At 58.8% G+C, this 22,039-nt stretch overlaps 1 protein-coding gene across 5 annotated transcripts; it reads left to right on the forward strand.

The window, feature by feature from the left end:
- Window positions 1-5,618: 5,618 nt before the first annotated feature.
- Window positions 5,619-18,015, forward strand: CD300A (CD300a molecule). Of its 5 annotated transcripts, none has more exons than XM_059671084.1 (7): window positions 5,619-6,037; window positions 9,296-9,640; window positions 10,396-10,570; window positions 13,002-13,141; window positions 14,762-14,799; window positions 15,413-15,517; window positions 16,538-18,015. In XM_059671084.1, the coding sequence occupies exons 1-7, from the start codon at window positions 5,977-5,979 to the stop codon at window positions 16,760-16,762; spliced, it is 1,089 nt and encodes a 362-aa protein (XP_059527067.1). In that variant the 5' UTR covers window positions 5,619-5,976; the 3' UTR covers window positions 16,763-18,015. The 5 variants fall into 5 exon arrangements, with proteins under 5 accessions (XP_059527067.1, XP_059527065.1, XP_059527066.1 ...); XM_059671082.1 differs by having other exon boundaries at window positions 5,624-6,037; window positions 16,535-18,015; XM_059671083.1 differs by having other exon boundaries at window positions 5,624-6,037; window positions 10,399-10,570; window positions 16,535-18,015.
- Window positions 18,016-22,039: the final 4,024 nt, after the last annotated feature.

Raw genomic sequence — 22,039 nt, forward strand, 5'->3', positions numbered from 1 at the left:
CTGGTCCCCAGTCTGATGGTTGAATGGTCTGGAAGGCTCAGCCGGGCCCAGGGTGGAGGTCTGGCTCAGGGGCTGGACGGCTGGGTCATGGAATGATGGTCTGGACCAGAGGTCCTCAAACTTTTTAAACAGGGGCCAGTTCCCTGTCCCTCAGACATTCCACACATGCGCACTGCGGGCCCGGGGCCAGTCGGCTGCTAAGCAGGACAGGCAGCGGCGGCAAAAACACCCGGCGGGCCGGATACATGTTTTCGGCGGCCGCATGTGGCCCACGGGCCGTAGTTCGAGGACCCCTGGTCTGGACTACTGTGGTGGTGTGGACCCCGATAAAAGTCTGGAGACTGGATTTGAAATCTGGGCCCCGGCATGAAGGTCTGGTTCCCGGATGTAGCTCTGAGCCCCAAGTGGAGGTGTGGGTCCTGGGAGAAAGTTCAGGGCGCTGGGCGGAGTTCTGGGCCCCCGGTGGAGGTCTAGGTCAGGGGTTGGACCTCTGGCTTATGGAATGGGAGTCTGGACTGCTCGGTGTGGTCATGAACCCAATAAAGGACTAGATACTGGGTTCGAGGGCTGGGCCCCGGCATGAAGGTCTGGGACCTGGATGTAGCTCTGAGTCCCGGATGGAGGTCTGGGTCCTGGGATGAAGGTTTGTGCTCTGGGCAGCTGTCTGGGTCAGGGGCTGGAGCTCTGGGTTATGGAATGGGGGTCTGGACTGCTGTGGTGTGGTCACGAACCCAATATAAGACCTTGATACTGGGTTCAAGGTCTGGGCCTGCGCATGAAGTTCTGGGACCCGGATGTAGGTCTTAGCCCCGAATGGAGGTTCCGGTCCTGGAACAAAGGTCTGGGCACAGGAAGGGTTTTGGGCCTGGGTTGCGGTCTAGGTCAGGGGCTGGACCTCTGGGTCATGGAATGGGGGTCTGGACTACTGCGGTGTGGTCTGGACCCTGATAAGAGACTTGATACTGGGTTTGATGTCTGGACCCAACCATGAAGGTCTGGGACCCGGATGCAGTTCTGAGCCCCTGATGGTGGTCAGGGGCCTGGGAAGGAGATCTGGGCACTGGAGGGGTGTCTGTGCCCCAGGAGGTGGTCCCAGTCAGGGGCTGGACCTCTGGGTCATGGAATGGGGGTCAGGACTACTGTGGTGTGGTCTGGACCCCGATAAGAGACTTGATACTGGGTTCGATTCTGGGCCCAAACGTGAAGTTCTGGAACCCGGATGTAGCTCTGAGCCCCGGATGGAGGTCCGGGTCCTGGGACAGAGGTCTGGGCACTGGACAGAGTTCTGGGCCCCGGGGGAAGGTCTGGGTCAGGGGCTGGACCTCTGGGTCATGGAATGGGGGTCTGGACTACTGCAGTGTGGTCTGGACCCCGATAAAAGATTTGATACTGGGTTCGATTCTGGGCGCGAGCGTGAAGGTCTGGAACCCGGATGTAGCTCTGAGCCCCGGATGGAGGTCTGGGCACTGGACAGAGTTCTGGGCCCCAGGGGAAGGTCTGGGTCAGGGTTTGGACCTCTGGCTTATGGAATGGGGGTCTGGGCTACTGTGGTGTGGTCATGAACCCAATAATGGACTGGATACTGGGTTCGAGGTCTGGGCCGGGCCATGAAGGTCTGGGCCCTGGATGTAGCTCTGAGCCCTGGATGGAGGTCTCAGACACACACACACACACACACACACACACACACACACACACACACACCCTCCCCCTCCCCCTCCCCACAGGAGCCTCCTCTTCCCTTCGTGACTTGCAGGTGGGAACAGTTACCTGCCCCCAGAAAGGCGGTAGTGCAGGCAATTACCAGCAGGTGGTCTGGTGCTGCTCATCGCTGGCCAACTTGGGCTTCCTGCGTTCCCAGAAGAGCAGCTTCTCTCTGTGGTGCCGGCTCCGCCTAGTTGCCCAGGTGCCAGAGCCAGGGAATCCACACCATGCCTGAGGTAGCCCTTGGAAACACACATCCCCAGGCTTCCGGAGGTGTCTGTGGGAAGACCCCTGAAGATAGGTGAGCTGTGAGGTCACGATGGTTGTAGGGGTGGGGGTGGGGGTGGGGAGCTTTGACCTTGCTGAGGCCGTGGGCGTTGGGGTCATCCCCTGAGAGTCAGAAACTCATGTCTTCAAGCTCAAGGGCCAATGTGGCTCCCGAAGCCAAACATGAGAGTTTTCTGAACCGGCCGCTTGCTGGTCGCCCCGCCCTGGGCCAGCACAGCAGCCAGAGCCACAGGCTGTCCCAGGTGAGGAAGGAGGAGGAAGCAGAGGGGCGGGGAGGCGGGGGGATGGGGATCCCCTGGGAAGCCTGTCGGTTTGGGTTCCCATGGCCCCAGTTGCCCAACATTCTCTTCCTCCTCTGCTCGTGGTCAGCAGTTCAGGCGCGTTCCCCGGCCTCTCCCAGCCACTCCCCGCCCTGGGCAGCCACCCCCCAGAGGCACGGAGTGTGGCCCGAAGTCTGGGGGCCAATGGGGACGACATGTTAAACGTGACCGGCGGGCAAGGAATCGGCTGTGAGGAGTAGACATTGATGCTCGCACGTGGTGGCATTCAGCAAACCACACTCACGTGACGTAAACGAATTCACGTCTCTGTTCTCACGTCGGGCTTCCTACGAAGTGGGTACGGTGCTTAGCAATGTCCCCATTTCACAGAAGGGAAGACTCCCTGGACAAAGGTGCACAGGCCCTAGAATGCAGCTCAGGGCCAGGTCACAGGGCAGGACCTCCCCCCTACCCACCCTCCTCGATCTCGCTCCATGTCACAATCAGGTCCTCCCAGGCCTCCCCTCACCCGCCTCCCACCCTGGCCCTGCTTCCTGGAGGGATCCCAGCGTCTTACCTGTGATTCAGGAGGCAGCCCCCTTAGACGCCACTATCTCTGGGCGCCCCGGGGAGCTGGGACGGGGTGATGCCGCCCCTGCTTTCGGTTCCAGGTGTGCACACCCCTGGCCTGTGTTGGAACCTGGTTGTCACCCAGGTGGAGGGCAGGAATCTGAATCGCTCAGCTGGGCGGGCTTTAACCTGCCCTCACCCAGTTTAAGTTCTATCCCTTTCTTCTCCCTGGGGTGGGGTCTGGCGAGAGGAGACGGAGGCCTCCATGCCCAGCCTTCTCTGTATCGAACCCCAATTCTGGCTCCCTGTCCCCGGGAAGTGCAGTGGGCACATGAGCCTGGGGCTGTGGGGACCCCGTGTGGACAGGGGTGCAGGGGGAGGGGGCTCAGAGGGACCGGGAGAAGCAGGGGCATCTTCTGAGGAGATGGCTTGAAGGGTCATCCCTCTGGCTGTGGGTGCCCCAATCCCTGTGACTGTGACATTGAGGAACCCCAAAACTGTTTCTCCAGGTAGAGCCAGGAACAGGCCCACGCCTGGTGGGCCGCTCCCCTCCTGCGCTGCGCCCATGGGTGCCCTGCTAAGCTCCCAGGTCCCCATCAGAACAGCTCTCCATCCCCGGTCCCTGTCCAAGGTGGGACAGGGCCCGCAGGGAGTGCTGGCTCTGTGGATGGGGGGGCTCCGGGCCTCTGGCTGGGCTGCCCCCCTCTGCTCACCCACAGCTTCCTCTTCCTCTCCATCTGCACCACAGCACAGCCAGGACCAGGCGGGAGAGCGTGTCACAGGCCATCGGCGCCAGCTGGTTGTGGACTGTGGGGTTACAGATGCGGCCCTCCTGGGGCAGCTTCCCCAGAGGTGGGCAGGAGGGTGGGGCCTGGGCAGTGCCAGAGTCCAGCAGAGGGGCAGGCTGGCCTGATGGGGCAGGGCCAGGCCGGCGATGCTGGTCTCACCCAGGCTCCTGGGGCAGGGAAACCAGTACTGTGCCCCTCTCCCCGCCGCCCCTGCCCTGCTGCTTCTCATGCTGTCGGTCCATTTGCCTCATGGATCCTGCAGTTATGAATCCCCGAGTCATGTCCATTCAACCACGACCAAGCACTTGGTGGGAGGCATTGTCAGCAACAGTTCAAGCAGCTGCCCAGCTCTTCTCACAGCAGCCTCATCGCATGGCCCCTCCCCCCCTCGCTGCGGGGGCGGGGCACAGCCTCTCCACCTTTAGGCCCCACTTGAGTCCCTCACTCAGGGTGGGGAAGCAGCAGAGCGAATAGGGAGCTACGGATTGTCCAGGAGAGCAGGCAGCTCTAACCTGTGCTACCCGGCAGAGAGAGGTTCTGTTGAGAAGTCCCATAACTCAGTCACCCCCAAATCTTTTCTGGGGCTCCCACAGTTTGCAGGACTCAAAGCTGCTGCAAGTCTGCCCAGAGAGCCCCCACCCAGCACGAGCAGCACCCTCCCCACTGGACCCCGAAAGCTTGGGTCCACACCGGGAAGAGAGCCCAACCCAGTGAGAGGCCTTGTGGTTGCAGCACCCCAATCCTCCTGAGAAAGGGTGCTCAGGCCTGGGCTCGGGTCTGCCCGTGGTTAGCAGGGAGCAGCAGCAAGGGGGCCACTTCCTTGTTTTCCTGACATCATGTGGTAACCTGACATCATCCCTCTCTTCCTCAGGGTTTGGGGCAGGCTGGGTGAGCAGGATGCGTATGGTGGGGACCGGTTCCCCCGGCCCCTTGCTCTCCCCCGGCTCAGTTCCCATAGATTACACGTAGAGCCTACCTCTCACCATCGAATCCTGCTTTCCTGTTGCTTTTCACTAAAGATGTACTCCCCGGGAAATGCCTGAGGATTTACCTCCCGTCTGAGTATTTTCATAATTGTTATACTGTTTATTCCCACAGACGAGCTATTATCATCGACATTTTAGTTTTGTTCGAGTTCACCCCGAAGGTGATGGATGAGCCACAGGAGAAGCCAGCCTCCTGCTTCTCAGTCCTGGGTGTCCCCCTCTTCACCGTGACACTCACAACCGTAGCCAGGCCTTTCCGGGGTTGAATTGCAAATAAACATTTCGGGGAAACTTACGCGTATTTGACAAGTAAGCCACCAGAGGTGACAGCCCTTCTCCGTTTCCCGTCCAGCTCTGGTCTTCACAGTGTTCGCGGGTCTGTGCCTGCATCGTTCTAGAAACCCTCCCGATTCCTACCAAGCTGTCTGCGGAACCTTCCAGAAGGAGAGCCAGCGAGGCTCCCTGGTTCCCTTGCACTCCGGGGGAAGGTGATGGGCCAGAAGGGCTTGCAGAGTCCCCGCTGTGTCCTGCCCTGAGCCGGGTCCAGCGGGGCCGTGCACGGTGAGAGGTCACAGCCTGAGGACCTGCCGGTCACGCTGAGGCCACGTTTCCAAGACCAGACAGCATTCAGGGACTCGGAGGCCACTGTGCCAACTTGGGGGTCAGGCCTGGGGCCTGGAGCTGGAGGCTCATGGGAAGCGAGCTCCCCGGCCTGGCCGGCCTGGCTCAGTGGTTGAGCGTCAACCTATGAACCAGGAGGTCACGGTTCGATTCCAGGGCACATGCCCGGGTTGCGGGTTCGATCCCCAGTGGGGGGTGTGCAGGTGGCAGCCGATCAATGATTCTCTCTCATCATTGATGTTTCTCTCTCCCTCTCCCTTCCTCTTTGAAATCAATAAAAAAAAAAAAATATTTTAAAAGATAGAGAGCTCCCAGGTGGCGTTACTGTGGGTGCTGCCCAGGGCTCCTCCCCCCGGTCTCACCCTGACCACATGACTAGGAAACGGACCCCGCTGGGAGGAAACCTGGCCCTGTGGTCTTGGGGGTGTGAGAGGGGAGACGCAGGCCTGGGAGCTGTGAAAGTGGGGGGCGGGGAGGAAGGTGGGGTGTCCTCCCTGGAAGTATGTACAGAACCGGCGGCTCTGGGATGAAGTGGGGGCGGGCCCAGCTCTGGGGCGTCTCAGCCAGCCCCCAGCCCCTGCTCCCTCGAGCCCTCCATTTCCTGACCAGCTCTAGGAACAAAACCAGAAGCTGAACAAGGAAGCAGCCGCACAAAGAAAAACAGAAGTGGGAGCTGGGGCCTGGCCCTCCCGGTGAGGAGGACAGAAGCCGTGGGTCCAGGAGGCCGGGCGCCGCTGCCCGTGACCTTGTGGCGCAGAGATGACCCCGCAGGGCCGGGCGTCCAGGCTGCCGGCAGCCCTGCTGCTGCTCTGGGTCCCAGGTGAGGGGCTGGGGCAGGGTGGGCAGGAGGAGGGCAGGGCTGCGGAGGTGTTGCTCTGAGCGCCCCCAGACTGGGCTCCCTGGGTTCAGGATGGGCGCGGTCGCTCCACCGGGTAAGATGGACAGACGGAAGGACCGCATTCCTGGTCTGACCCCTTGGGCATCCACCCGAGCTTAGCTGAGCCTGGGTGGACATGGGCCAAGGAGGGGGCGGGTGCGGAGGGGGGCTTTTGGGGAGGTAGAGAGGCAGGGCACAGCGGGGGGTGGGGGTGGGAGAGTGGCCTCCTGTGCATCCCAGGGGCTGGGTTTTGCCGGGAGGCGCCCTCCTGGTTCCCGGGCTCCAGGGTGTGGAGGAAGTGGGGAAGTGGGGAGGGGGGGAAAGGGGGAGTGGGGGGCTGGTCTCAGGGACGTGGGGGTGCATAGGCAGAGCCCCTTGAGAGGACAGGGCCTGAGGGCCGGCAGGGAGAGGGGGGCTGAGAGGCCAGGCGGTGGGGAGGCCGGGGGGGAGAGACCTTCTCCAGGGACAGGGCCCACCGCCCCCCCTGTCCCCCACCATTACCTTCTGTGCCCCTCAGTCAGCCTGCAGCCATGAGGCTTAGCCTAGGACAGTGGTCAGGAAACTGTGGCTCGCGAGCCACATGCGGCTCTTTGGTCCCTTGAGTGTGGCTCTTCCACAAAATACCATGTGCGGACGCACACGTACAGTGCGATTGAAACTTCGTGCCCCGTGCGCAGAAGTCAGTATTTTGTGGAAGAGCCAAAGAGCTGCATGTGGCTCGCGAGCCGCAGTTTGCCGACCACTGGCCCAAGATAGCTGCGACCTCTGTGGCCGCTTTGCTCCTAAAGGGCAGGCTTTCCTGCATTCCACCCGCTAACCAGCTGTCTGTCGGAAAGCGATGACTTTTTGTGAATTCACCTGGAAACTGTCAGCCTCTCGCCACCGTCTGTCTCCTGAGCCTCCTGAGCCTCCCGGGTCCTGGTGTTCCCATGGATCCGCTGGCACCCAGAACTCATGGCTCCCCCTGATGCCGGCTCCTCCCCCGCTTTCTCTCATTCATCACGAGCCGGTGCGGCCAGAATGATGCCGGGGCCCCAGGCGTGCGGTCGTCCTGACCAGCAACCAGTGCGGCGTCCAGCGTCCCACTGCGTCTGGACAGGCGTCCGCTGGCGTCTGTTTACGGAGAATTTAAAATCAACAGCAGGCGGCAGGGCTCTTCCTTTATCTGTGGAGACGACTGCTTTTCTCCTTCAAACAATTAAGGGGGCGAATTACATTGAGATTTGGCCAAAGTTTAGTCCCCACATGTCACGCTGACCTCACGAAAAGCACGGGAGGTTTTCTGTGCCTGCACTCCCTGCGGATGCGCCAGCGCAGTGCGAGTGGTTTTTGCTTGAAAGTTTGAGAGAAGTAACTTGGGAAACTGTCAGGATTTTGCTCCTTTTTAAAAAACGTATTCTTAGCCCTAGCCCGTTTGGCTCAGTGGATAGAGCGTTGGCCTGCGAACTGAAAGGTCCCAGGTTCGATTCTGGTCAAGGGCACAGACCTGGGTTATGGGCTCAGTCCCCAATGGGAGACTTGCAGGAGGCAGCCAATCCATGATTCTCTCTCATCATGGATGTTTCTATCTCTCTCTTCCTTCCTCTCTGAAATCAATAAAAATATATTTTTTAAAAAACCATATTTTTAAAATTGATTTTAGAGAGGGAGGAAGAGAGGAAAGAGACAGACAGAGAGAGAGAGAACACATAAGAACAAGCGCAAAGGTAAGTCAGACACTGGAGACAGACGGACAGACAGGGTTGGGTGTTGTGGGTGGGGGTGCTGGGGTGACCCAGATCATAGAGGGGGGCCAGGACCCAGGCAGAGAGAGAGGACCACTGAGGAGGGGGAGGGACTAGGCCCAGACCCGGGGACCAGGAGCGTGGTCTTGGAGGATGGGGGAGGCAGGAGCGTGGTCCTGGAGGAGGGGGGAGGCAGGAGCGTGGTCCTGGAGGAGGAGGAGGAGGAGCGTGGTCCTGGGGGAGGGGGGAGGCAGGAGCGTGGTCCTGGGGGAGGGAGGCAGGAGCGTGGTCCTGGGGGAGGGGGGAGGCAGGAGCGTGGTCCTGGGGGAGGGGGGAGGCAGGAGCGTGGTCCTGGGGGAGGGGGGAGGCAGGAGCGTGGTCCTGGGGGAGGGGGAGGGAGGAGCGTGGTCCTGGGGGAGGGGGAGGGAGGAGCGTGGTCCTGGGGGAGGGGGAGGCAGGAGCGTGGTCCTGGAGGAGGAGGAGGCAGGAGGGTGGTCCTGGAGGAGGGAGGAGGCAGGAGCGTGGTCCTGGAGGACAGGGAGGCCGCAGAGACCTGTAGTTACGAGGCCCTTGGTCTGTGTGGGTTTCAGTGACCTGTGTCGGTTTTTCTAGAAAATCACACGTTCACACAGGTTGCACATTTGTCTGTAGAGAATTTCTGCGATGCACCATCTTCATTCTCCTCTTTCTCTCCGTGTCTGTGGTCATTTTCTCTTTTCATCTCTTCATTCGGCTACACAGAGGCTTCTCTGTTAGATGGAATCATATGAAATTTCTGGTTTTTGAGTCAAAAACAGTTGGAAATCAGCAGCTTCACATGGTCCAAGCCAATATTATTCACCCGGCATACCACACCCACTGTCTCACTCAGTGCCCCAGGGCAACGTGAGGCCTCACAACCATCACCACTTCCCAGAGGAGGCGCCGGAAGCCCAGAGAGGTCAAGTAACTTTCCCCAGCACACACAGCTGACATGCATAGAGCTGGGACATAGACCAGATGCTTCTGCCCATTTCACTTCGCCGGTGCAATCATTAGTGAGCGTCTCAGTTAGCGTCCCCCTGTGACAGGGCTTGGGAGGCCTCTGCAGGCCACCGGCCCACCCAGGCAGGCGTTTGGGGGGGAAGGGGGGACTGACAGGAGCTTGAGGTCAGGGCACTGTGGACAGAGCTGCGACGGGGTGGGGGAGGGGCGCATGCTGAAAAATCACTTGAGGGGCTCGCGGGGGGCGGGTTCTCATGGTCCTGACGCGTGTTTGGAAGGGGAGGCCCCTGGTAGTGAGGGGGGCAGGGCAGCAAGAAAGCAGGTTGGGTTCTGGAGGAAGGAGCTGCTGTCATCAAAATAATGGGGTGATAGACAGGGGAGGACCCTCAAGATGTGACCTGGCTGATGGGAGCGGGAGACCTATGGGGTGACCCCAGGGTGCCCCTGCCCCTGGCGCATCTGGTAAGAACCCGGGACGGGCTGTGTCTTCCAGGCTGTTTGTCTCTGAGCGGCCCCGAGCACGTGACAGGCACCGTGGGGGGATCGCTGAGCGTGCAGTGTCGGTACGAGAAGGAGTACAGAGACTATAACAAATACTGGTGCAAAAGCCCATGTTTGCCAGCACTGAGGACGAAGATTGTGGAGGCCACAGAGTCAGAGAGAGAAGTGAGGCGCGGCCGTGTGTCCATCAGGGACCATCCAGCAACCCTCACCTTCACAGTGATCTTGAAGAACCTCACAGAGGGCGATGGAGGCACTTACAGGTGTGGGATCGATACACCATGGACAGAAAGACTGATAGACATCACCTTCAAGGTTGAGGTGTCTGTGTTCCCAGGTGAGTCACACACACCCTCCCCTTGTCCTTCCTGAAGAGTCTCAGGTCGGAATAGCTGAGGCAGGAATCGGATCAGAGATTCAGAGCAAACTATGTGTGTGTGTGTGTGTGTGTGTGTGTGTGAGTGTGTGAGTGTGTGAGTGTGTGAGTGTGTGTGTGTGTGTGTGTGTGTGTGTGTGTGTGTGTAGAGAGAGAGACTGGGAGGCATCCTGTAGGAGCTGCCTCCTGTACTCAGTCTGAGGGATGGGGAGGTACTTGCCAGGCGAAGGGGTGGCCGAGAGAGCAGAGTGTGCAAAGGAGAGAGAGGAGAGGAGAGGAGACGCTGGGTCAGCCCCTAGGAAGCCGGACCTGCGTGGGGGAAGGCTGGGGGCTGAAGGTGTGAGCGCAGTGGGAGCTCCAACAAGTGATGTTGCAGACTCGCAGTGAAGCAGACAGCTCTGGGCGGGGCGGGGGGGGGGGGAGGGTTGGGAGTGGAGGCAGCACATGGCGGTGGCTGAGGGGGCCAGACAGGCTGTGGGGTGACTTAGGGCCTCTCTGGAGGACTGTGACCTCCTGGGCAGGATGGAATCGGGGCTATTGGGGGAGGTACAGGGTCCTGTTAGGAATGCTCGCTTTCCCTGGACGGTCCTGGGAGGCGTGGGCCCTCGGGGGAGGGGGGGGAAATGCTGTGAGAAGTCCTGCCTAAAAGCCTAAAAGGTGAGGCCAGTGGTGGAGTCGGGAGAGAGCCCTGGGCCTGATTCGTGTTTCTGCACCAGCAGCACCAACCTCCAGGCGAACTACAACTACAACTACAAGTACAAGCACCACTACAGCCACGACCTCGACCGTCACAGCCCAAATTCCAACTGTGTCCACAGCCCGGACAGTGAACGCCACCCAGAGCAGGAGCAGCCAGGATGGCTCCCAGCTGAGCCCGGACTCGGACCACGGGTAAGGCGCCCTCGTCCTGGGAGGGGGAGGGGTCCTTCTCCTCAGGGGAGCGCAGGGCGCCACCTCCTTCCCGGGCGTGTGGCCCTGGGGGTGCGTGTTGGGGGAGGTGGGGGTCATGCCCCAGCTGGGGGGACCTCCGGCTCCCTTTGTGCCAGGCCCAGGCGGGAGCCACAGTCTGTCTCTCCCAGCTGGGCCTGCCTTGGGGTCTGAGAGAAGCTGTGGGGAGACGCTGGGTGGATGAAGGAAATAACATTGAGTGAGATCTGATGTTATCGCCCCGCACGGGCCGATGCCTCCCGTGAGGGCTGTCCGCTGCTCCTCACCATGACCTCGCCATCGCCACTCCCACTGTACAGATGAGCAAACCGAGGCTGGAGAGGTTAAGTGATTTGCCTGGTCCTGTGGCTACAGGCAGGCTGGGCCTCTAGCACAGGCTTCTGGGATTCCGAAACCTGGGGTTCTTCCTTCTAAACTTGTGATTCGTGACCTCTCTGGGGGTCACGCGCCCCAGGAGGACCTGACAACATATGTAGACTTTCCAGAAAATCCAAGCTGTTCTAAACCACTTCCCGGCTCACACACCACCTGGTGCCCTGTGGTTCAGTCCCGGCCCTGACACCCGGCGTTGGCACAGACCCCACAGGTCAGGGGCTCAGTCCCATATGACTGCCTGCCTTCAGGTGTCGGGCACTGGGGTGGGGGACCCCTGAGCCGTCGCACTCTGACCCACTGGCTACAAATGTGGGGGTTCCCATAACCCCTTGGCTTTGATCATGGGAGGACCGCTGGCAGAATGGCAGAAAGCGCCAAACTTATGGCAACAGTTTGGCCATCAGGGTAAAGGCCAGCCGAATGAAGAGGCACGGAGGGGGAGGTCGGGGAGGGCTCCCAATGCAGGGTTCCCGCCTCCCAGCGGCGTGGGCTGCACCCCTCCCGGAACTCGGTGCGTTTAAGGGCCGGAAGCTCCTCCAAGCTCTGGCTGCGGGTTTTCACTGGGTTCCATCGCATAGACCGATTGGCTGAATCACCGACCACACGACTGAACTCATTCCCAGCCTCCCTGAAGGCCAGGGCTCGGAACCCCAAATCTCTAGTCACGTGGGTGCTCCTTCTGGTGACCAGCTCCCATCCTGAGTCACCTCATCTCTGAGCATGATCTCGGGGGTGATGCAAGGGGATTGTGGGTAACCAGAGAATTCCTGAGGGTTTGGCGCCCCCAGCCCAGGATCCAGGGGCAAAGGTCAGTCTGATGACAGGCCTCCCACAGCTCCCTGCCCGCCCCCCATGACCATCCTAACGCCAGGCAGGGGGGACTCCGGCCCCAAACACAGCGCTTCCAGAGACCGACGCTGCACATGCACCCACGGGGGCGGGGCTAGGTTGTGTGGGGCTTGAAGCCTCGGCGATTTGGGGAGAAGGGAGGTGCGTCTTTAAGAAAAAGACTCGACCTATGGTCGGTAAACTGCGGCTCGCGAGCCACATGCGGCTCTTTGGCCCCTTGAGTGTGGCTCTTCCACAAAATACCACGTGCGATTGAAACTTCGTGGCCCATGCGCAGAAGTCGGTATTTTGTGGAAGAGCCACACTCAAGGGGCCAAAGAGCCGCATGTGGCTCACGAGCTGCAGTTTGCTGACCACTGGACCAGACCATTATGAATGCCAACGGGGGACGAAGGAAGGGGCCCAAGCCAGTGAGGGGCCTGAACCCTAACTCGTGTCAATAAGCCCGCTTGTCTCTGTGTGCAGTGGCAGAGCCACGAGGTGATTTTTTGCAGCGATATTGATATTTGTGATGGCAAAAGCTGGGGAAACGCCCACGAAGAGGGAGGGACACGTTGAAGAAACGATGGTCAGTCCACCGGGCAGTGGAATACTATGCAGCTGTGAAAAAGGGCGAGGGCCTTTCCTATGTGCTGACACGGGAAGAGCTCCAAGATGGGTTGTCTTTTGTTGTTTGTTTGTTGTTGTTTTTCGCCTCCATCCTCTCAGGGTCCAAGATGTAAATTTGTTAAGTATAAACTAGTGTTTATACTGTGCCTCCCGGGTGTGAAAAAGGGAGGAAAATAACACACATTCCTGTTTTCTTGTATCTGAATACAGAGCCTCTGGAAGGTTCTCAAGTATACAGTGTGTGGGGGTCTGGGGAACTGGGTAGATGAAGGGATGTAGGGAAAGGAGGGGTTCTGCTGTTTTGTTTGTTTTAAATATATTTTTATTGATTTCCAAGATGATGAGAGAGAACCATCCATTGGCTGCCTCCTGCACACCCCACACTGGGGATCGAGCCCAAAACCCAGGCATGTGCCCTGACCGGGAATTGAACCCTGGTTCACAGGTCGACGCTCAACCACTGAGCCACGCCGGCTGGGCTTATTTTGTTTTGTTTTTAATATGACCTTATCCATGTATTGAAACAAAGGTGGGCGGCCAGATCCCCGTCCCACCCTGCCCCGCCCTTGCCTCCCTCCAGGCTCCCTGTGCTGCTCATCTTGTTGGCGCTTCTGCTGCTCCTCCTGGCGGGGGCCTCACTGCTGGCCTGGAGAATGGTGCGGAGGCGGAGGCGGGGCAAAGGTGAGTTGGCTCCCTGCCCCTTCACCCCCAGCCCAGGGTGGGCATGGAACGTATGCCCTCAGACTGCACACCCGAGAGCAGGCGACCCTGGTGTGGTGCATCAGGCTGTGGGAGGTGGCCCCAGGAGGCCTCTCCCAGTCTGGCCTCAGTCAGTAGGTGCTCAATAAACACGTGGGAGTGAGTTAAAGGAGAGCGGATGACCGGCCAGCAGTCAGCTGTAGGATGCAGGCTTCTGCCTGAGGTCAAGTGTGGGGGCGGGGAGGGGGGTGCTCTCCCCACGGCTGCAGTGCTAACTGGGAGCGGGTACGTGCGGGGCGGGGGGGGGGGGTTGGGGGGGGAGCAGGGGTTGGGGGGACACTGCCTTACCCTCTCACCTCCAGCCCGTCCACCCGCCCATGGGCCCAGCCTCTCCCGCAGCACGGCCGGGCCTTTAGGAGCGGAATGGGTGTCAGCCACTTCCTCTTCCCCGAGTGGGGGGGGAGGGGGGAGCGGGGCCGGGGGGGGGGGAGGCCAGGGGGGGTTCCCAGCCTGGACTGTCTCAGATCTGTGGTGTCAGCAATCCCCAGCAATGCCCTTTCACCTAGAAAAGTTCTTTAAAAAAAGGGATCTATGATTGTTGTAGAAAATCCAAAGGTAAGTAACAGCACAGAGGAGGAAACAAGTTCCCATCAGAAATAGAAACTGAAACTCCCTCCACCCGAGAAGAGAAACCACCCACGTCTGGGGTGTTCCTTCCAGTCTTTTCTCGATGCCTCTTTGTGCACATGTTTCTGAAAATGTCATAATATTATTCCTCTTCTAAGCCTGTTGCACTCATTCATTCATTGGTGCATTCACACACTCACACACACATGCATACACATTCACACACATTCACACACTCACTCATTCACAGACACACACTCATTTACATACTCACACTCATTCACACTCTCTCACACACACATTCACACACTCTCCAACACACTCACACACTCACACACTCACACATTCTCACACACTCACATACACACAGACTCACTCTCACACACTCTTTCACTCACTCATTCACTCACACACTTACTCATTCACAGACTCACTCACACACTTATTCACACACTCTCTCTCACACACACACACTCACTCACACACACACTCACTCCCTCACACACTCACCCACGGCAAAGCTGTCCTGAGCACCTACTGTGCGCCAGGCCCTGTCCTGGGTGCCGGGTCACTGTGTTACGAGGGTAGAGCGGGCCCCACGTCCAGCGGGTTACCTCTGAGCTCCCTCAGTGCGGCCTTCCGTCCCCGGCGGTGCTCCCATCTCTTCCCGCCTGACCTTTCTGTCTCTCCCCCCCTCCCCCATCAGAAGGCCTGTCCCCGCCAAGGGGGAGGGTGGCGTGGAGCCTGCGTGCAGCACCGGAAACCGAATGTGTTCACACCTGCTTGTTCATTCCCTCATTCACTCACCCGCTCAGTCGCATTCCCCTCCACAAACCCTGAGTCCAGCCGGCTGCGGCTCTGAGGTGAAGGGTCCCCAGGGCTGAAGTCTGCAGGCAAAGGCCCTTCTCCAGATGGATCGCGGGACAAACCTGCCTTGTTCTGGGACAAACCTCCCCCTCCCCCTTGTCTCTGCAGCTGGTGGGAATCCGGAGCCACTCCAGAACCCCTGTCAGGTAAGAAAGGCCACCAGTCCTGGCTGGGTTGGCTCAGTGGATAGAGCGTCGGCCTGAGGACCATAGGGTCCCAAGTTCAATTCTGGTCAAGGCCATGTACCTTAGTTAGGGGCTCCTCCCCGGTCCGGGCCCTGGTCGGGGCGCAGGGCCGCGTGCAGGAGCCAACCAATTGATGTGTCTCTCTCACATCGATGTTTCTCTCTGTCTTGCCCTCTCTCTTCCATTCTCTCTAAAAAGAAAGGCCACCGGGAGGGGTGGTGGGTGGTGGAGCGCACAGGGGGTGGGGGCTGGACCGTCCCGTGGGCTAGCGGAGGTCTTGGGGGACCATCGATGCAAGGAGTGGGGTGCTCGCCCAGAGCAGGAAGAACCACGCCTGGGCGCCCTGGCCAGTCTGCCCCCCACTCCAGGGAAAGGGGAATGGGGGAGGCTCGGCCAGCCTGGGGAGCAAGCGTGGCCCGGAGAGGACCAGCGTGGGGGCGGGAGGCCGGGTGGCAGCTGGGCCCCGAGGGAGAGAGGGGAGATGTCTGTGGAGAAGCAGGCACAGGGCCTCTCTGGGATGGACCCGGGCGCTCCCCGGCCAGCCGCCCAGCCCCGCGCCTCCTGCCCACCCCAGGCCGCCCCGCAGAGGGAGCCCTGCTACGCCAACCTGGAGCTGCAGACGCTCCTTCAGGGAGAGCCCGTGCGCCCGAGGCAGGAGGAGGTGGAATACAGCGCGGTGGTGAGTACCGCCCGCTCCTGGCAGGGCACCCGGGCTATGCCAGAGGCACCACCTGGGGCAGCCGCGGGCAGAGAGGGAAGTGAGGGCTGGCCAGTGATGTCGTGTCACTTTAAGAAGGAGCCACCAGCCCTGGTCGGTGTGGTTCAGTGGATAGAGCATCGGCCTGTGGACTGAAGGGTCCCGGGTTCGATTCCGGTCAAGAGTACGTACCTTGGTTGCAGGCTCCTCCCCAACCCAGGCCCTGGTCGGGGCTCGTGGAAAAGGCGACCAATGGATGCGCTTCTCCCACATCGATGCTCCTCTCTGTCTCTCCCTCCCTCTTCTCTCCCTAAAAGCCAATGGGAAAATATCCTCGGGTTTGGATTAACAACAACAAAAGACTGAGCCACACAGAAAACAGGGCCCAGGGCTCGGCGCCATTGTGGCCGCATGGGGGAGGGCCTGGGGGACGGCCAGTGACTGGGGCCCTGGTCGCGAATACAGCACAGCGTTTATTAAGCACCTGCTGTGTGCCGTGGGCCTGGTGTCCAGGCCTGTGAGCTCTCACTGTTTTGGTTCCATCATCTCTTTGGTATCAGCTCTGCTCTCAGTTCTTATCAAGGACCCGCTGCAGGCCGATCCTTAGGCAGAGCCGCTGTAACGTGAACTGGAGGAGGAAGTCCCCCAGGGCCCCCCAACAGACCCCCTTTAGTGGAAGAAGTCGGGCAGAGGACCCCTCGGTGGGGAAGATGGGGAGAGATTTAGGCCTCAGGCATGTGGCCCCGGGACTACAACACCCTGTTTTCCTAACTCGGTGACTGATGCTCTCAGAGTGGGTCCCAGGGACCCCAGCCCTGAGCCTGGGCTCCGTGCTTGGCTTGGAGGGGGGAGAGGGGGTGTGGAGGCGGGGGGGGGGGCAGGATCCCAGTCCTTTTAGGGGAAAGAAGGCAGGACAGTGGGGAAGGCTGAGCCCCCTCGGTGTCCTGATCCCCATCGGTGGTTCCCCACCTCCCCCTGAGCCCTGGCCTCTCTCCGCAGCAGGCCCCCAGGGAAGACCTGCACTACTCCATGGTGGTTTTCACGGCACAGCATCAGGAGCCTGAGGACCAGAGGCCCTCCCAGAGGCCCCAGCGGCAGGAGCCAGAGTACAGCGCGATCAGGAAGACAGAGTACAGCGCGATCAGGGAGACACGGCAAGAGCCAGAGTACAGCGCCATCAGGGAGACACGGCCGGAGCCAGAGTACAGCACCATCAGGGAGACGTAGCTGGCCTCCCGCCTCCCCGCCTGGAGGTCTCTGTGGGGAGCCCAGGCCCCCCCCCTTCCCCCACGTGCCCCTCAGCCTGCTCCCCTCCAACAAGGGGCTGGGCTCCCATCGGCTGTCCCTCTGGCGCTGGGATCTGCGGGGACCCTCCCATGGGGCTGCTCTGTCACATCTTCCCTCTATTCTCTGCCTCACTCCAGCCGCGCGATGGCGCTCAGCCCCGCGGGATCCAGGACAGGGAGGCGCACACAGACTGTCCCTCCCAGTGGCTTCGTAAGGCCCTGCCAGTGGCCGGGAGGGAGAACCGGCAGAGAGCGGGGAGCCCCTCGGTGCTGAGAGCAGACCCCTCTTCTCCGGGCGAGGAGGCTGGAGGAGAGGCTGCCCTGGACCAGACCCAGCAGCGGGCATGTCCTCGGCTCCCCTGGACCCTGAGAGGTTGAGTTTAATACAAGAGACAGCAATAAAGGTGACATCTTGAGAGAGAAGAGGCGTTATTGGAACGATGCCTGCCGGCGTGGGCTCCGCATTGAAGAAAGCTCCTGCCCTTGATCCCAGAGGAGCAGAGCGGCTGGAGGGGCCCCAGGGGGTGGGGACATCCCAGAGGTCAGCACTGGGTGGGACAGGGGCAGCCACCCCTCGTTCTCTCCACGTCAGGGGGTTCAGACCTCAGAGCCTTGTCTGCCGCCGTCTCCGCTGTGCAAAGTCTCAGGGCTTTTGTTTCGACGGTTCACAATGTTGTGACCCATGTTAAGTAAGTAAGAGTAAAAAGCAAGGAGTGTATGTCAGTATGTCCCGTAAGTCAAAGGGAGGCCTGACCCCTGACCCCTGGGGGTACCGGCCGTGGTGATGCTGCCATCACAATCAACTTGAGGCTTTCGAGCACTTTTCTCTGGGCTGTGGGCCCATAGCTTCGGAAGGTTTTTCCCGAGGGCGGACGGACACATCTGCTGGTGTCTTCTTCAGATTTTCGTGATCTGTGCATGCGAGTCATCCCCGTACTTCCTCTCTCTTTACTGCTGTTCTGAGATGCAAAGGGGAAATACACACACACACACACACACACACACACACACAGAATGGGGGTATCGGATTCCCCAGGTGGCCCGTGAAATCACAAGGGGCTTTGTGGGAGGGAAGCCAGAGGGTTAGAGTTAGAAAAAATCGATGACAAAGTGTGTGGGGGGATTATTCAGATTCACCCAATTTTAAAAACATGTTCCCACATTTGTTTTGTTATTCTATCTATATCTGTATCTGTATCTGTATCTGTATCTGCATCTGCATCTGTATCTGTATCTATCTATATCTATATCTATATCTATATCTATATCTATATCTATATCTATATCTATATCTATATCTATATCTATATCATCTATATCTATATCTATATCTATCTATACCCATACCCATACCCATATCTATATCTGTATCTGTATCTGTATCTGTATCTGTATCTGTACCTGTACCTGTATCTATGTTTATATCTCTACTAGAGGCCTGGTGCACAAAAATTTGTGCTCTCGGGGGGGTCCCTCAGCCCGGCCTGTGCCCTCTCGCAGCCTGGGACCCCTCGGGAGATAATGACCTGCTGGCTTAGGCCTGCTCCCAGGTAGCAGAGGGCAGGCCCAATCCCTAGGTGAAGCCCCTGGTTGGGCTCAGAGCAGGGCCGATTGGGGAGTTGGGGCGCCACCCCCTGTCATGCACAGAGCAGGGTGGATCGGGAGGTTGCGATGCCACCCTCAGTCACGCTCAGGGTAGGGCCGATTGGGGGGTTGGGGCACTGCTCCCTGTCACACTCAGGGCAGGGACGATGGGGAGGTTATGGCTCTACCCCGTCACACACAGAGCAGGACCCATCAGGGGGTTCGGGCACCGCCACTGTCACACTCATAGCAGGGCCGATGGGGAGGTTATGGCTCTACCCCATCACACACAGAGCAGGGCCCGTGGGGTGGGGGGGTTGGGGTGCCGCACCCTGTCACACACAGAGCCACAGGGCGATCAGGGGGTTTGGGCACTGCCCCCTGTCACGCTGATCCTGGTGCCAGGAGGCCTCGTGGCTCCGCTGATCCCGGTGCTGGGAGGCATATTACCCTTTTACTATATAGGATAGAGGCCTGGTGCACGGGTGGGGGCCGGCTGGTTTGCCCTGAAGGGTGTCTTGGATCAGGGTGGGGGTCCCCACTGGGGTGCCTGGCCAGCCTGGGTGAGGGGCTGATGGCTGTTTTCAGGCTGGCGGGTGACTGAAGCTCCCAACTGCTCCTTTTTTTCGTTATTCTGGGCCAGCTTTAGCTCTGGCTCCAGTTCTGAGGCCTCTGCTGCTGAAAGCAGGTATCTGGTTTGTTTGGGTTCTATAATCAAAACACTGTATCAACTCCAGCTCTGAGATCCCAGCTGGCTGAAAGCAGGTTTCTGGGGTTTTGTTTAGCTTCTATATTTGTAACAATGTTTCAAACTGCAAGCTCAGAGGCTGGCAGTGGCAGGCAGGGAACGTTGGAGTCCTCCGTCACTGAAGTAAGCAAGCCTCATGTTAACTTCAAGCTGCCATCTTGGCTGGAAGTTAATTTGCATATCGCCCTGATTAGCCAATGGGAAGGGTAGCGGACGTATGGCTAATTACCATGTTTCTCTTTTATTAGATAGGATATCTATTTCTATCTCTATCTCTATCTCTATCTCTATCTCTATCCATAGCTATATATCTATATCTATATCATCTATATTTATATCTCTATCTCTATGTCTATCTCTAGCTATATCTATATCTATATCTATATCTATATCTATATCTATATCATCTCTATCTATATCATCTCTATCTCTATCTCTATCTCTATCTCTATATCTAATCTATCTAAAACGCTTTTTCCGGAAGCATCTGTGAGTGGGTTGCTTGCGTGGTCCCTGTGGGAGAACTGCGAGCCCCAGGGCCGGCTCACGGTGTGAGTGCTGGTGTTGGATGGCGTCCTCCCTGGGTTGTGTGTGTTGCCTTCGTGTAACCATCGGATTCCTCTTCACAGCCCAGCACTACTCTGGGCACCGAGGGCCAGCGTGACAAATACTTGCAGGTGGCGTGATGTGGGCTAATCATCAGTCTGTTCACAGCTGGTCCAAGGAGGTGGCAGTTACTTCTAAACTCGCCCAAGGCCTTTAGTGAGATGACCCGGGGCTGACTTGGCCAGGGTTTAGAAATGACCTCAGGTCTAGGTCTGCTCATTTTTTAAGCCGTACACCCCAGCAAGTCTACTGTTTGGGCTCAGCCTTGGAGCAAGACGTAGGGATTGGACAACCCTGTGTCTCCCCCCTGTGGCCATGTCTGGAATCATACACCCTGGCCCCCAGCAGGCCATATCCTCTCCAGCTGCTGGGACAATGCAGAAGCAATTGTTTTCTCCAGGTCAGTGCAGCTGGTCAAGGGACAGCCTGAAACAGGGGAAAGGACCCCCAAACTCCTCCTCAGCTTTGCAGTGCCCCTCCCCGTCCACCCCTTGGATGACATTGTGCTGAGAAAAAATAAACCCCCCCCAAACCTCAATTTCTCCCCAATCTTGAGTTCCCTTATTTCATACCCAACTCCTCTTCCCGATGTCTGGATTCCCCACCCGGACTTCCGCTGCCAGGGGAAAGCACAGCCAGCCGCCCATGGCTGGGGGAAGAGATCTGGGCTCAGACAGGGCGGGTCCCACATAAACTCTCCTCCGCCCACCGCCTCCTTGGAGGCCATCACAGGCGTGTCCTCGTCCTCAACCAACAGTGGCCGGTGGCCCTTCCGTGCTTTCTCCCTCCCAGGCTAAGAGCAAACGCTTATTTTTTGGAAAATCCTTTAAAACGTTTATCAACACCTATCGACGTATAACTAGAGGAAAACCTCAAGGGAAAACTCTTGAAGAAATTAATCCTATTAGAAGCAAGCTCCTTTTAAAAATATATATATTTTTATTGATTTCAGAGAGGAAAGGAGAGGGAGAGATAGAAACATCAATGCGAAAATCATGGATCGGCTGCCTTCTGCAAGTCCCACACTGGAGATGGAGCCCACAACCTGGGCATATGCCCTGACGGGGAATCGAACCCGTGACCTTCTGAGTCACAGGTCAACACTCAACCACTGAGCCACACCGGCCGGGCTAGAAGCAAGTTCTTTATAAAGGCCCTCGCCACCCCCACCCGCCCCCAGGCTGCTTTGTTCCCCCTGAGGCTTCCCCGTGCGGATTCTCACCGCCCGCAAGTTCTTTGTTGCCAACTCTCTGGCTTATCCCTCGTCCCCTCTGCTACAAACCTGGGCCACTGGTGGCGAATGGACCCACAACACGCTTCTGACACCACCCGGTCACCCAGGTCAAGGGCAGACCTGCAGGGAGCACAACTGGCCACCCTCTGCTAGCAAACCCAGCAGCACAGGCTGGCGGGGTGCGGAGTGGGGAGGTCGCTGCGATGACCTCACTGTGTACGAAGCCGCGTTTCCCCGTCAGCCAGACACTAACTGCTTCATAGCCAGAGCAGGACCCTGGCTTCCTCTAGGCACTGAGTGCCGTGGATGGAGTAGGAGGCGGGAGAAGCGAAGGGATGGTGGTTATGGGGAGCTTTGATTGACAAGGGTGCCTGACCACCCAGCACTCCTTGAAGGAAATCAAGATTAAGGTCACCTGTGGGATATCAGCTGGCCAAACGCCTCTTCACTTCCCCGGAAGCGGACAGTCTGAGCCAGTGGTCGGCAAACTCATTAGTCAACAGAGCCAAATATCAACAGTACTTCTTCAAAATAGACCCGCCCAGGCCGAAAACCGACTTCTGCGCATGGGCCACGAAGTTTCAATCGCGCTGTATGCGCGCCCCCACGTGGTATTTTGCGGAAGAGCCACACTCCAGGGGCCAAAGAGCCGCATGTGGCTCGCGAGCCGCAGTTTGCCGACCACGGATCTGAGCATTTCACACGTCGGTTGGTCAGTCGACGAGAGGGTCAAAGGTAAAACTTGTCAGATCATCAACCTCATGGGCTGTCAGCTGATCCAAAGGATATGGATGCGCAGGGGGGGGGGTGAGGAGGGGGGAAGGAGGCCCCGGGGTCAGCTGGGGGTGGGGGAGGGGACAGGCCTGGGCTTCAGTGGTTCTTGGTGGCTTTCCTCTTGGTGGGGCACATGGCTTCTCGCTCAGGCACATGGCTACCCCCATGCAGCCAGCGTTGGGGGTGGAGGAAAAGGCTCTGGGGGAGAGAACAGGGCTCCAGGCAGCAGTCAGGATTCTCCCAGAACTTAGGGAAGGAGGCGGCGAGAGCCC

This window comes from Myotis daubentonii, chromosome 16, assembly GCF_963259705.1.
Source record: "Myotis daubentonii chromosome 16, mMyoDau2.1, whole genome shotgun sequence".
NCBI classification, from domain to species: domain Eukaryota; kingdom Metazoa; phylum Chordata; class Mammalia; order Chiroptera; family Vespertilionidae; genus Myotis; species Myotis daubentonii.